Source organism: Lactuca sativa, chromosome 1 (genome assembly GCF_002870075.4).
Source record: "Lactuca sativa cultivar Salinas chromosome 1, Lsat_Salinas_v11, whole genome shotgun sequence".
NCBI classification, from domain to species: Eukaryota; Viridiplantae; Streptophyta; class Magnoliopsida; order Asterales; family Asteraceae; genus Lactuca; species Lactuca sativa.
The window spans coordinates 10,881,188-10,896,359 of NC_056623.2; the positions used below are offsets into that span (position 1 = coordinate 10,881,188).

The window sequence follows — 15,172 nt, forward strand, 5'->3', positions numbered from 1 at the left end:
AACCTTTATCTACTTATTTATTCAATAAACAAGATGGTACATAATAAGCATGTAGAACTTGGTTTTTTAAAACTGTTTTTTTATTTTTTAACCAAAATAACTTCAAAACGTACTTTTTAAGTTAAACACTTTTTAACTTGTTGATTTATTTGTTTTTTCACCATAAAAATTAATTCAAACGTTTTTAAAAATTCATTTTACCACTACTATAAGTAAATAAACATTTTTATCAAAAACATTTTTAAAATTCAAAAAACATCTCCAGACACCCCAAGAAACTAAGAAGAAACTAGGAAGGGTGCATGACATGATGGAGCTGGAAGTGGATCGTGTCTTGTTTAAAGAACACTATTTGATTAACATTAAATTTGTAACCTGGGCTGCAGATATTGTACATTACGGTTTCCACGCCCTTTCCAACCCCTTCTTCGCTAGAATTCCATATTCTCTGTCGCTTTCTGCCTTTACACACCCTTTCGGTTTCTATTCTCCGTGAACCCACTATTCAACTTTCGAATTATCACTGAAAAACCCTCAGAATTTCCAGGCAAGTTTCATGTACTCATCGATTCATCATCTTGTCTCGCTTTTCTCAATTAAAATCATGCTTTTGTTTATATATGAGTGATATCTTCTAATCGTTTTGAATTTGCAGATTGACTGTCCGTCGGTTACGGTTTGTTTTTGAAAATTCGTACGTTTTCCGCTGAATTCTAATTAATTATATACTGTGTTTTGAGTATTTGTCGTGGACTGTTCTTCGTTTCTATTTATTTATCTGTGTTTGGTAGTTTGTGAATTGACGTTATGTTTTGGGATTTCTTCTATGCATCTTCTGTCGGTTGTGAGTTTCATTATAGAGTATGCGTCAACTTCGAATTCAAACAGTTTATCATGTAATCTTGTAAGTAAGAAACATCAAAACAGATTATGTTTTTTGGTAAATTAAATTACAGAACACATACCACCATGTTTGATGTTTCCCTTTCAATCAATTGTTAACCCCCAAAAACAAAATTTCGTCAAGTCTAGAGAGTTAGTTGGTTCGAATTCTTAAGTATGCAAATGGCACTTTACTTAAAAAGGTTTTACCGAATGAATGAGTAAAACTTAAAAGGATACAAAAGCAACTTCAGATTCCCCTCTTTTCATTTGTACTTTATAAGAAGCATCTATAGATATGAATATTTTCAGTAGCTTGATTTGAAAGCAGAATTCCTTAACCAGTGAAGACATTTTAATGGTGACTGCCTACTTAAAAAAAAGTTAATTGAAATAAGTTTTTTGTTGATTAATCTTCAGATTTCAACTTTTAAGGCGATTTCGTGTTTGATCTTGAGGCCCCCAATGCAGCTGTATCATCACCCGTATTCAATCGAGAGCCAGAAAGTCAGGCTGGCTTTAGAAGAACGTAATATCGATTACACTTCATACCATGTCAATCCCGTTACAGGCAAAAACATGGATCCTTCGTTTTTCAGGATGAATCCAACCGCTAAACTTCCGGTTTTCCAAAATGGTTCCCATGTTATCTTCAACACGATAGAGATTATTCAGTAAGTTTTCAACCTATTTCCGCATGACAGAATTCAGAATTTTCAGAATCCAAAATGATTTTATTCAGACCTTAAAAAAAAAAAGCCCATTCTTCAACACGAAAACTTTACAGGTACATAGAGCGGATTGCCCTTGTTTCTTCAGGAAGCGGAATCATAACACAAAGCAGCAAAAAAGTGATTGAATGGATGTACAAAATCCAAGAATGGAACCCAAAGTTCTTCACCTTTTCCCACATTCCCGAAAAATACTACATGTCCGTATCAAAGTTCATACGCCGCGTAATAATCGCCCGAATGTCCGAATCCCCCGACCTCGCAACCGCTTACCACACCAAACTCAAACAAGCCTACGAAACCGAAGAAAAACTACGGGACCCACAAGTCCTTCAGACCTCCACTCAGCATCTAATTCGCCTACTTGATGACGTGGAAGCACAACTGGAACAAACTTTGTACTTAGCTGGGGACGAGTTCACATTAGCCGATGTCATGTTGGTTCCTGTTTTGGCCAGGTTAGGGCTCTTGGGCTTGGAGAATGATTATATAAATTGTAGGCCGAAGTTAGCAGAGTATTGGAAATTGGTTCAAGAGAGGCCGAGTTATAAGAAGGTGATTGGGAAGCATTTTGGTGGGTGGAAGAGACAGAAAACGTTGTTCAAGACATGGTGCATTGTTCGTATGAGATGTTTGCTAAAACGGTATTGAATCATCTAGTGCTTTTTCGTTAGTTTGTTTGAAATGTCAGTTAATAGTGTGTTTGGGTTTTTAACTTTAAGTGTGTAGTAGTTTGCTCTTTGATGTATGTAATTTACTTAAAAGAAAATTGTAAATGTGCAGTACAATGCAGGGTTTGTGAATGCATAGTACTGAAAGGTCTTTTGTATTGTTTTTGGCATACATTGGACCAACAGTATCATGTCAGTAGGATAAAATGGTAAATTTTTATGCCAACTTGTGGAACATGATACGAATCTCTCGATCTCTTGTATGTACAAAAGACGTAAATGTCGTCATCCTTAATTATTGCAAAAATAAAAAGTTTGTTGTTTACCTTGTAGCCAAAGTGATCGATTTTTAACGTTTTTCTTTTATGAAACATTGTTTGTTTATGGTGATTGTGATGTAAGTTTACAACGGATCTAAGTCTTTACTACTATGAGGTGTTCAAACTAGAGGTCCACAAATCAAACCGGTTTTTATTTTAACCGATGAAATAAAAGAATCGGATACGGTGAAGACTGTGGAGGTTAAAAATCGTTGTTTATTTACTAAATCGGATGGATTTGATCGATTGTGAAAAAATGATTTAAGTTTTAAAAATAAGGGTTGACCTTATAAATGTTAGAAAGATACGGAAAGAAATAGCCAATTGCTAGAGGGCACTATGGTAAATGTTTGAAAATATATATTCTTTTTTTTTTTCCTAAATTTTTAGTTTTATAAAAATCCAAAAAAAAAAAAAAAAAAAAACAATTTTCCAAAATTTATAACAATTTAAATAATACTTACTTCAACTCATTATACTAGTGACTTTGTAAAAAAAAAAATCTAAAATAACTTTTTAAAATGCTCATATTAGTTTTTATAAAAATTTAACAATTTATAAGATACATACACACTATTTCATACTACACGTATACTCCCCACCTACCGTACACACTAATGCCCTACTTTCACCCTCACCTCATCCTACCTTCATTCTCACCCCTATCTGCCCCACACTCACACCTAAACCCTACACACTCCCACCCTATCTACCACACTCACACTCATACTTCCACCTACACAGTGGCGGACCTATTAAGGGCCTTTGGGGTCTCGGGCCACTGCTCAGTTTCCGGCACACAGTGTAAATTTTTTTTTTTTTTTTTTTTTTGGTTTTTTCTATTAGGTGCACCCGCTTGAAGTACGAGGGACACCCCTACTAAAACAGTCTGCGTCCGCCACTGCACCTACACACCCCGCACCACACCCACATGGCCACACGTACACCCATATCCACAATGACATTGACACCGCCATCAACACTCATATATTAACATATACATACACACACACACACACACACACATATATATATATATATATATATATATATATATATATATATATATATATATATATATATATATACACACACACACACATAGGCACACCCACACCCACACACATATAAACATTAATGTTGATGTGTACGCCCCACCTCACCAATATACCCAACCCATACCCCGCCCAAACAAACATATATTGGTTTGAGTGGGTAATTGTTTAATTAATAAAAGTTCTATTGTTTTTATTAAAAAAAAATAGTTATAAGTTACAAAAAAATCAAGAAATTGTATTTTGGTAATCTTACATATTACTTTGCAATTTTTTTTGACAAATATACAAATACAAACTTTTTTATTTTCAAAAAAAAGTGCAAAAATAAACTAAAATAGATCACAAGAAAAGTTCGGCAAGACACGATGCTTTTAGCAGATGACATTTGCATTAACACATTTAATTGGATAAAAATAGATCGAAGTTAGTTTGTATGGTCAATTTGGTGTATGTCTCCTATTACAAATGTTCTCTTATAGTTGACTTTTTTTGTTTTTGGCTCAAGCTCCTTGCCTGAGTCTATTCTTTTTTAGTTTTTTGTGCTAATGTTAATCGCTTGCCATTAAAAAAAAAAAAAAAACGGAAGAGCAGTTATTTTTTCCAATTTGATGAACCAAGCCTAAATAAATAGGGTCCCTTTAGACTAAAAACCAGAAAAGTTACCATGCGAAGGAAGAATAAAGGGAGTGGTGCACAATGGCAATGGGAGAAGAAAATAAAAACACCGATAAACAATACCTAAGCAATGGAGGTCAACCAAAGGTACACATTGAAATGAAGTAATTAAGATGAGATACCATATTAATCAACAAACCAACATAAAATTCTTTTAGTCTTCACCCACGTTTTAGCCAAAAGAAAAAAAAAATGGAAATGATCAACTGCTTATTTGGAGGTGTATAAACAGAGCCTAAACGTCATTCCCAAAGGCAACAGCTACACCTTCAAAAAAAACATCAACCACAATTAGTAAAGACATCTCCATGGTCACACCCATACACTATTTAAATAATATTTGAGATAATAATTGTGCCTTAGAGAAATTCAAAAATACATACATACAGACAAGGATAAATTTATAATAAAAAATTTAGTCATAGTGACTTTGTCTATTAAGTCATTCTTTCTGCATGAAAAAAAGGGAAAAACCTAAAAAGTCCATTAAACTCACCTTTATGTCAAAGAGATCATTCAGACAAGGTCATAAAAGTAGCAACTCCAAGTCCTCAAAGTCATTCAAATCATCATCATCATCATCATCATCAGCATAGACTCCAAAAGCATGATGAACTGTGAAATCATCGGAATCATCATAGACTTCACAATGATAACAGACTTCAGAATCATCATAGTCAGAGTCATCATAGTCAGAGCCTCTAGGCGCAGTACTAAAGTTCACACCATTTTTATAAATATAAGGACATCCTTCAACACTATCATTGGGTAATTTCAAACATTTAATCTTTTCTGATAATTTTTTCCCAAATTCTCCATCAAGCTTAACGTACAAGCACTGACGCAAGTCAAGTGATTCAAGATGACAACAACCATCCAAAATCACTTGCAACTCATAATTCGAGATGTTCATTCCAATAAGTTCAAGGTGCCTTAACTCATGTAAGTTCTCTCCAATATATATTGGTATCTCATTGAGGATGTTTAACCCCTCATCACCATCATACCCATACCAATACCTATCTGCTTCTTGATTTATTTTCAGTGTTCTTAGCATAGGGCAACAACGCCCTGCAGTTGCAATAGATTCTTCTGAGATATTTGTTGTGTAGAGACTCAGTTCCTCTAATAATGGAAACTTCTTCATAGCTTCATTAAAGCTCCCATAAATTTCATTATAGCAACATGCAATTTCAAGACGTTTAAGCCGACTTGATCTGTTAAACACACAAAAAAAAAAAAAAAAACAATTAAAAAGCAAGATCATGTAGCGATACAAATTACACTAAGCACACATACCTATTTGCAACATACTCAAGAAGCTCATCATCTGTAAAATTCACCATGGAGATATCAACCAATTGGCCCTGGCTTCGATCCACAGCATTCTTACACATTTCTCGTAGACGGGATCTTGCATTTGGATCCGTGTAAATATTCTCCATATAAATGATCCTCCACATGGCAGGATCCTTGCAGATATTACGCCAAGTAGTGCAAACTTTCTGGGCATTCTCAAGTATGTCATGAACACCAACTCTGTATAGAATATTAGCCATTACATCAGATGGGAGTTCCAACCAATTCCTTTTCTGTTCCTTCACACGCCATTGTTGCTTTGGTTTTGGAACGAACTTGAAATTCTTGGGTTTTCCTCGATTTGATTTTGATTTTGATGTGGATGCCATCGTAACTTTAACATGTATAAAGCAAAGTTAAATTATACAAAGGCATTTGCATATGCTTTTATATGAAAATTGCATTAAATTTATCAACGTATTTTCAAAGAATAACATATAATGTAACAGATCGATCAAATGAATATATATGTTTTTTAATACATGAAGAACAGACTCCCTACATCCCGCAGGCAACAATGTCAGCAATTCAATTTGCAACGATATATTGCAGAGCACTGTGCAACATTAGTTTGAGCGGTTGCAAAGTGGATTTTTAATGTAAATTAACAAACAATGGATACAACCAATATGAAATCAAGTGTGATTATAGGAAGATACTATAAACATAACGAAAAATCTAAAAACCCTAGAACTACTGAACTTAAAAAAAATAAATAAACGAAATCATAGATTAAAATTTCAAAGTAATATAAGAAAGGTTAAGGAAAAGATAAACGCACAGAAGGTGAAGAAGAGAATCGATCGCTGTTTTCCGATAACTGTTGCGGCTTCCTATAAAACGGTCAGTCCGTTCGGTGGCGAAGAAATTGTTGGAACGAGTATTTTTTGTTGATGGAAGTTGTAACAGTTTATCGGTTTGAATTGACGTTTATTTCTAGTTTTCTACTCATAGACAAAGACGGCCAAGGCCCGGCCTGGCCCATGCTTCAAAGCCCAAAAAGTACACATTCCTCAAGAGCAGTTTTTATGTGGTTGATACTTGATAATTTACCAATGGTATTTTTCTTTTTTCATTCTTTTTATTTATTTAATTTTTTTAAGTATCTTATTTTTCTCTGATTCTCTTTTATTCTATTTTTTTACCCTTTTTTATATATTTTTTTAAATGATAGTTTTTTTTTTAACTTTTTTTTACTGCTTTTTTAAATAACAATTTTTTTATCTTTTTTTTTTCCTATTCTTTTTTAATATCCGTTTTTCTTATACTATCTTTTGACCATCAAATTTTAGCCATTATAAATTAAAAATACAATATATTTTAAGTTGCAAAAACTTCAACATTCACATATAATGATTTTAAGGTAAAAAGAAAAAAAAAAAAAAAAAAAAAAAAAACTCAACATTGTTTGTGACAGAAAAAAAAAACACCACAAAAAAACTCCAACATTGTTTATTACAAAAAGAAAAACATCACAATTAGCTTGAACTTGAACCGATAACATATCCTTACATGTACACAAAAAAAAAAATAAAAAAAAATAATCACAACAAATACCATAAAAATATATTTTTTCCAAACTACTTTGGCATAGATGGACATCATTTTCGACTATGCCTCGGTTGCCTACAAATTCCACAAAGATTGACATTTCTTTTTTCTTTAATATCTATACCGTTTTTTAGTTTTGTTGAACAATGACGACTTTTTTATTTTGTAATAGTTCTAAATTTGGAATTAATTTATTAAATGATGATTGTGGCTAATACACTTCATGAGAAAGCGGGGAGAACTCAGATGCCCAAGTAGCACAATAGTATTCAATCGAGTAACACTTATCAACATATTGCCAACTATTCAAAGAGAGTCTGACACATGCACTCAAGACATGAGAACAAAGATATTTAAATGTCTCCCATTTACCACATGTGCAAGTTTTCTGTTCCAAATTAACTACTTACACATTTCGACCTCTTTGAGTTATCAACTCAAATATACATTTTTCTTGGTTAAAAGATCTTAAGAAATATGCACTTACTTTTGCCATCAAAGCTACTTGTTTTACAACAACATATGTAGTATATTAGGGATGAAAGTGGGTCCAAACCCGGACCCGGAAAACCCGGAACCGGTTAGCGGGATTTTATAGAACCGGAAACCGGATCGGTATATAGGAACCGGTTCCGGTTCGGTTCCAGGTATGGTTCCGGGTAAAGTGGGTCTAGAACCGGAAAACCCGGAAACATCAAAGTGGGTAGGTTGGAACCGGATAAAGTGGGTTTAGACCTGGAAAACCCGAAAAAACCGAAATTTTTTGGTAATTACTTACAACTTAGTGGGTTGAACTTTGAAAACTTTCATATTGATATCCCCACTTTGGGGGGCTGTAACTTATTGAATACGAAACCACAATTAACAAAATTAGAGTCTAAAATCATGTACAAACTCTAAAATACACTCTGGAAAAACCCGCATGTCAATCCGAATTTAAACGAATGAGATATACTTGTGTTAATATTTTCACATAATACAAAGTACAAAAACAAATAGCTGAAAAGTTGAAAATTTTCAGTTTTGATATCCCGACTTCGGAGGACTGTAAATCATTGAATGTTAAACCAAAAATGACAAAATTATAGTCTAAACTCATGTACAAACTGTAAACTAGAAGTTGGAAAAAACCAAATGTCAATTCGACTTCAAACGAATTAGATATGCATGCTTTAAAACTTTCACCGAATACAAAAAAACTAAAAACTTTCAGCTTTGGTATCTCAACTTTTGAGGACTGTAAGTCAATGAATATAAAACTAAAAATGAAAAATTTATAATCTAGAATCATGTACAAACTCTAAACTACATGTTGGAAAAAACCGTATGTCAATTGGAGTTGAAACGAATAAGATATGCATCTTGTAAACGTTTCACAAAAAGTGGTTCCGGCCCTAAAAGTGGTTCCGGTTCCAAAAACCGGTTCCAGATTTTTGACCCGGTTTACCCGGACCCAATGGACCCAAACCCGGATTACCCGGAACCCGGATAAAGCCAATTTTTAAACCCGGAACCGGACCCGGTTCTATATATTCCGGTTCTAACGGGTCCGGTTCCGGTTCCGGTCCGGTTTTCCGGTTCTAAATCTCATCCCTAGAGTATATGCATCTCCGTTAGCTTGAGAACCAGATCCTAAAGGACGTCTCACCTCAAAATAATGCACCATTCTATAGAATGTAAGTTGCACACAAGCTGTGATTGGTAAAAAATGAGCACCTTTAAGTACACTGCTGAAAATCTTTGACAAATCTGTTGGGAGCAACCCATATCTCCTTCCACCATCATGTGCAAGTGTCCATATATTAAGTGGATGACTCTCCAACCATTGTCGAACACGTGGATTTAACTTCCCAATTTCTTCCATGATGGAGTTGAACTTTCGAATTTGATTTTGACTCCCGACAAGATAAGCTAAAGCTTTCAATTCTAAATTACGAAACTTGTCATAAAAGTTGTTGATGAAATGTCGTAAACAATACCTTTAAAATAAAAAAAATTAGTGTAAGTTAATGAAGCAAGTTATTGAAATGTCATAAAATAATACTTAAGAAATATAACAATACCTATGAAAACCACATGACTCTAACCATGGAGATCCATGCTCATTGACAGCCTTAAGAATTCCACCATAACGTTCAGATATTAGACAAATGCCTTCACGGTCTTTCACTACATGATTCTTGAAATAAGAAAGAAACCAATCCCAAGTATCACAAGATTCATTTTGTACAATAGCAAATGCAAGCGGCAAAATTTAATTATTACCATTAACTCACATTGCAATCATTATCTTACCCTTGAATTTACCATACAAGAGTGTGCCATCAATGCTAATCATCGGTCGAAAATAGTGAAACCCTTTGATAGTGGGAGATAAATCCCAAAAAACACGCCTAAATTCAACTTCATCCATATTGGTCAATCTTAAAACACACAATTTAACTATAGTTCCTAGATTGAACTTTTGAAGTGCACCTAGATATTTTGGTAAAGCAACATAAGACTTTTCCTAGTTTCCAAACACATGTTCAATTGATTTTTGCTTTCCAACCCAAAGCTTTTTATATGAAGGAGTATAGCCTAATGTTTCAACTATTTCAACTCTTAAAGCCAGAATACTGATAGAAGGTTGCTCTTTTATAAGGTGTCTAGTTTCCATAGCAACCAAGCTTGCATCTAGGTTCGGATGGTCTTGAGAAAGCTTATAGTGTAAACAAGTGTGCGAACCAGTATACGTTGTGATTTGAAAATAACCACTAAGTTTACGTTTACTTGCATGAAGTTTCCATTTGCAACCAGATTGTAAGTACAACTTGCATCTTAGTGTCCAAATAGTTGCGCCGTGACTCAATAACCTCAAATGGTCTATGTGTCCTGATGTTATGGATCTTGATTACTCTAACAAGTTCATCTTTATCCTTGAAAGAATCTTTTCCCAACTCTTGCGTAAAATCATTCTTAATCGTTGATTGTGTCATAATCCAATTGTCATCAATAGTCAAATTTGTTCCTTCCATATTAGTACAAGTTGAAGGTACTTCAACATTATTGTCAAAAAGATGCTTCCTCGTCATCTTTATCTCCAAATCCATCTTCTAATATTTCATTTAGCTCAACTTCATTGTCTATATTTATCAAATTAGTCACAACAGCAGCTTGAGAGATTACAGAAAAATTTTCATTGTCAATCATTTCTATTATATAATTCATCTACAAAACAAACAAAAACAAGCAAAAATTAATCAAAAAATGATCATACGAATTTATGCTAACAAGAAAAAAGAAACACAATGACATGTTTGCAATCAATTCCATCTACAAAAAGATTAAAAAAACAAGTTGGGATAAATCCATTTACAAAAAAATAATAATAAACAAAAGCAAAAACTGATCAACAATTCGCCCTAACGAGAAGTGGAATCGAGAAAAGCATAATAGAGAAGAAAAAAGTAAACTGAAAACTGAAGAATTAGAATCGAGAGGCAACAATTCGATAATAGAGAAGCAAAAAAATTAAACAGAAAACGAGCAGGAAGAATCAAAATCGATAACAACTTTGCATACCTTGAATGGAGCGAAGGGCAGAGGATGTTGCAGATCGTCGGTGGCGGATGGAGGAGGCTGCAGGTGGTCGCGATGGTGGACGTGCGACAACGACTGAACTACTGGTGGAGCCTTAGTTTGCGTTTACAATTTTTTTTTTCTTTTCTGTTCGAGCCTCATTCCAACCTTCCAGGAAACCAATTTAAACAATAATATTAGTTTTCAAATTAAAGTAATACCATTTTGGAAAATATTTTTGAAAGAACACTAAAATGATAAATATTTTTTCCAATCACTTTATTATGGTTAAAAACTCTCCTCAAGAGTAAAGGTACCCATTAGGCTATACGGTGTGGAACGGTAATTACCGACGGTGTGCGTTTGTGGTGTACAAAAAAAGAGACTAAATGTGAATAAATCAATAGTTTATTATCCTCCAGAGTTATTTTTTCTATGATTATACAATGATTATTTTGTGTAAGCTATTAGATGTGTATGTCACTAAAGGATACTTGTAGTAATTTCTGCTCCAACAATGGAATAGTGGTCTTATCAATTGTGGCTGAGTTTTTACCAAAGAATATTGATTCAAGTGGTAAGATGAGTGTCTATAAGATTACCGTATTCAAGATTTTTGGGTTGTGGTTGATGGTTGATGCTTGGAGGCATTTCCTGCCAAGTAGCTTTCTAGTTATCATCCATTTTAGATGTGAAGATATTGATAAGAAATGACTTCATGGGTTCTTTCCCTATCTCCTAATGTTTGGAACATGTCTCAGTAGGCTTATAGAATAATGACACTGACCACCATTCGAGCCTTATAAGGAATGATGTCTTATGGAAGTTGTCTTTTGAAGGCAGTTAACAATTTATACATCCAACTGATAGCACGCAGGATGGTTTTCCGATTTCTTGGTGCCTTGAGGAACGATAAAAAAGTAAAGAGGTAATCGTTCATCTGATCGGATGGTGGTCACACCTCCTAAACATGGAGCGAGTCGATTCCATCGATGATTTGATCATGTTTGAGGACTCAAATAGAAGGTTGGGGGTGGAGGCGATCAAATACGAAGGTTTCATTAGCGCCTTGCTAGGAGTGTTTTTTTATAAAAGTTGCAATGTTGAAAAAATCTTTCGTAAAGGCAATGACACTGAAATAATATGATGTAAACTAAAAACAACTTTGTTTTAGGACTAAAAAATTTCGGGAGGAATTGACACATTGTGAGTCATATTAATTTTCCGGCTATAAAACAACAATGAAATGCTATTAATTGTAAAAAGACCATCAAATTACTTGATATTATCTTTTGTTGAAAACCATCCGTTTTTCCAAATTCTTGCTCCATATATAGTGTAGTTAAGAGCTACCATAATGTATAGTTTAATAAGAAAGTTGAATGAGATGGTATGTCTAATTGACATTCAATGGATATGAATTTCAATGACCATTGAACTCTTCAATGGGAAAAAAAAAACCTTTTAACTCTTAAATATATATTCCATTGAACTCTATTAACTTCAATACATTGTAGGAAAATTAATATAGAGTTGTATAACAAGTAAAATGATGATGTCTCAATCTATTAAACTCTAACAAGTTTAATACATTGTGCATGCCCCTAATGATCTAAAAAATTTCACTCAAAGACAAAGTCAGAATCTAATAGTCATACAAACAACAGACACCCTAACACCCTACTAAGTCACATTATGAAATTGGAGTTCTATAAGCAAATTATGATTACATCCTCTCATGCAAGTTTGGCTGCATTGGCTGAACCCGAAAGGAGAATGGCTCTTGATCAGCTTGATATTCTTCCATGGGCCATCTCACCTTGTTGCTGCATGTTTATGTATCACAAATATCAGCCTGACAGTTAGATATGATATATATAAATTGTATGCTTTAATCTAACTCTTAACTTGTGTAACATCCAACAAATTATTAGAAATATGCCAATCGTTTTATCTCCTTTTTCATTTCATCCTTCCATTTGAACTTATATAAATTCCATTATTCCATGAAATTAGATCTAATATAAAAAAGGCATCTTCTTTATCTAACCATTAATTTTAACCTGAAAATTACTAAGTAATTATACTGAATGACGAGATTATATATCTTGTAGACTGAAACAAATACTGAGTTTTACCATCTACTGCGTATGAAGAAAACTTACCACCAAAAACATGAGATGCTTATTCTCCTCCTGCAGAACTAGTTCCTATTTCAAAAACACATACACAAGTTTAGCATGCTCACAATTAATTAAATATTGGTGAACAAAAAGAAGATCTAGGAAATATACATGCTTCCTCATGATTTTAGGGATTTCATCCTGTTCAAAAGTACAAGAAATGCGATCAGAATTTCAGATATACTTAATTTCTTAAAACACCAATATATGTATCTATTGAACATTTGCTTGCCTTTTTCTCACGAATGCTTGTGAGTCCATTTTCAAGTGCATCTTCATACGCAATTAGTTCTTCATAGTTCAAAGATGATATGTCTTCCCCTCCCAAGTGCCTAAAATAAAATATATACTATCTCATACACATCACCAACAGAGAGAGAGAGAGAGAGAGAGAGAGAGAGAGAGAGATTACCTAAGCTCAATTTGCATGTTCTCGTTCTCTTTCTTGATTCTATCAATTTCACTCTGCAGATTCTGATGGAAGGGAGTAGGGAGTTCCAACATAATCAAGAGAAAATATCAATTAGTCATCGCAATGAAATAAATTAGGAAGGCACATGTACATGTCTAGCGTCTACTTAGTGTTTTTTATAAAATTCCTACTGATAAAAAAAAAAAAAAAAAAAAAAAAAAAAAAAAAAAAAAACTAGTCATAAACCGTACGCCTCAGATGTGAATAATGTGTTTTCCTTCGAATATATTTCTACCGAAGCATAAAATTAGCACTCCATTACTAGGTTTGTGCAAGACAAGTGTAGAGAGAGAAAACCAGTTTCTACCAGATCTGGTGATGGATGTAACATCTCATACAGTATTAGTGAGTCAAAGTGCTGGATCCTATCCTATATGTAGATCTGGTCATAGAATTCGTATATCCAGTTACTTGACATAATTTTAGCAAAGAAAGATCTTCAAATAAACAGATATTTCAAGAAAAATTAATGTACATAGAGAGAGTGTGCGTGTGTGCGTGTTTGTGTGTGTGAGAGAGAGACCTCATGTTTAGCATCCCACAACTTGTTTCCAGAAAGCCTTTGATATCGATCCAGCATGTCAATCAAGCTTCCATTTTATTATATTACACAAAATGAAGAATTAAAAATAATAATTTAATATCAACCCACGACAAGAAATCTGATAGAAATCAAGTTACAGTAGAAAACCAGGTACAAGTCAAAAGAAAGAAAACCCTAAATAGAAGAGGAAAAAAAGATGGTCAAGTTCAGGAGGCACATACTCGGTTTTGGGGCTACAGTACTCATGCATCTTGCCAGAAGAGCCATAGATAACAAGAGAGACATTAGCATCACAAAGAACAGTGATTTCTTTTGCTTTCTTGATGATTCCATTCTTTCTCTTTGAGTAGGTGACTTGCCTGTTACTTGAGTTCTCTATCCTCTTGATCTCTGTCTTTCCTCTACCCATTCTCTCTCAAACTGCTTTCCGATAAGAATGGAAAGATTTTATGAAGTATAATTAAGAGAGAGAGAGAGAGAGAGAGAGAGAGAGAGAGAGCTCTGGTAATGGCTGGAAGACAAGAGACTTTCCAAATGGTCAGCAAGAGTGTATATGTTTGTGGGTCTTTGACATGGCCAACCCAACTGCATCTTACCTCTTGTACTTATCACTTCCCTAGACTCATCATTCTATTACCCTTTGGAAAATTCACTCTTCCTCAATCCCTCTCAAGAACATCTTCAAAGTTCAATTAATTTATATAAATTGACTTTTGATTTGATGACTAACATGTCTAAGACTGAAGAAGGAAAGAGAACTAGGGATGGAAATATATGGTTCCGGCTGTTCACATTGACACTTAATGGTTTGTGAGGTGTGTATATAGTCAACGAATATAAGCGTGGCATATGTACATATATGCATACATTATCTTCATACCATCACATCAAATCAAAATCAAAGTCTTGCTAAACTTAAAGTACATACTGACCGTCCATGTATATTCAAGATGATATGATAATGTCGCTACATTTAAAATAATTTCAACACCATTTCTAAAATGTGAAAAGAAGATCATAATTTAAAAGCAACCATATTAGATTAATTTAAATTTGAAACACATTTTTATTCAAAACTAGAGCAAAAGAAGGAGCTTACTAGCTAAATATTACATGAAAAGAAAACAATCCTCTGTTACAAATATTCAGTCTAAGTATTTTTCTA

The 15,172-nt window shown here is 33.8% G+C and overlaps 2 protein-coding genes and 1 pseudogene across 6 annotated transcripts; 1 reads left to right on the plus strand and 2 right to left on the minus strand.

Annotated features, from left to right (window-relative positions):
• Nucleotides 1-388: 388 nt before the first annotated feature.
• Nucleotides 389-2,616, plus strand: LOC111911028 (glutathione S-transferase TCHQD). 4 transcript variants are annotated; one of them, XM_023906811.3, is made up of 4 exons: nt 401-558; nt 656-694; nt 1,303-1,556; nt 1,670-2,616. In XM_023906811.3, the coding sequence occupies exons 3-4, from the start codon at nt 1,348-1,350 to the stop codon at nt 2,262-2,264; spliced, it is 804 nt and encodes a 267-aa protein (XP_023762579.1). In that variant the 5' UTR covers nt 401-558; nt 656-694; nt 1,303-1,347; the 3' UTR covers nt 2,265-2,616. The 4 variants fall into 4 exon arrangements, with proteins under 4 accessions (XP_023762580.1, XP_023762579.1, XP_042754256.1 ...); XM_023906810.3 differs by having other exon boundaries at nt 402-547; XM_023906812.3 differs by lacking the exon at nt 656-694 and having other exon boundaries at nt 389-547.
• Nucleotides 2,617-4,365: 1,749 nt separating this feature from the next.
• LOC111911027 (putative F-box/LRR-repeat protein 9) lies at nt 4,366-7,079 on the minus strand. 2 transcript variants are annotated; one of them, XM_052768518.1, is made up of 4 exons: nt 6,478-7,079; nt 5,637-6,030; nt 4,834-5,554; nt 4,366-4,598 (listed from the first exon to the last, which is right to left on the minus strand). In XM_052768518.1, exons 2-3 carry the CDS (start codon nt 6,023-6,025, stop codon nt 4,864-4,866), a joined length of 1,080 nt encoding a protein of 359 aa, XP_052624478.1. In that variant the 5' UTR covers nt 6,026-6,030; nt 6,478-7,079; the 3' UTR covers nt 4,366-4,598; nt 4,834-4,863. The 2 variants fall into 2 exon arrangements, with proteins under 2 accessions (XP_052624478.1, XP_052624477.1); XM_052768517.1 differs by having other exon boundaries at nt 4,366-4,604; nt 6,478-7,078.
• A 5,262-nt stretch (nt 7,080-12,341) lies between these two features.
• On the minus strand, nt 12,342-14,806 carry LOC111911026 (floral homeotic protein PMADS 2-like; annotated as a pseudogene).
• Nucleotides 14,807-15,172: the final 366 nt, after the last annotated feature.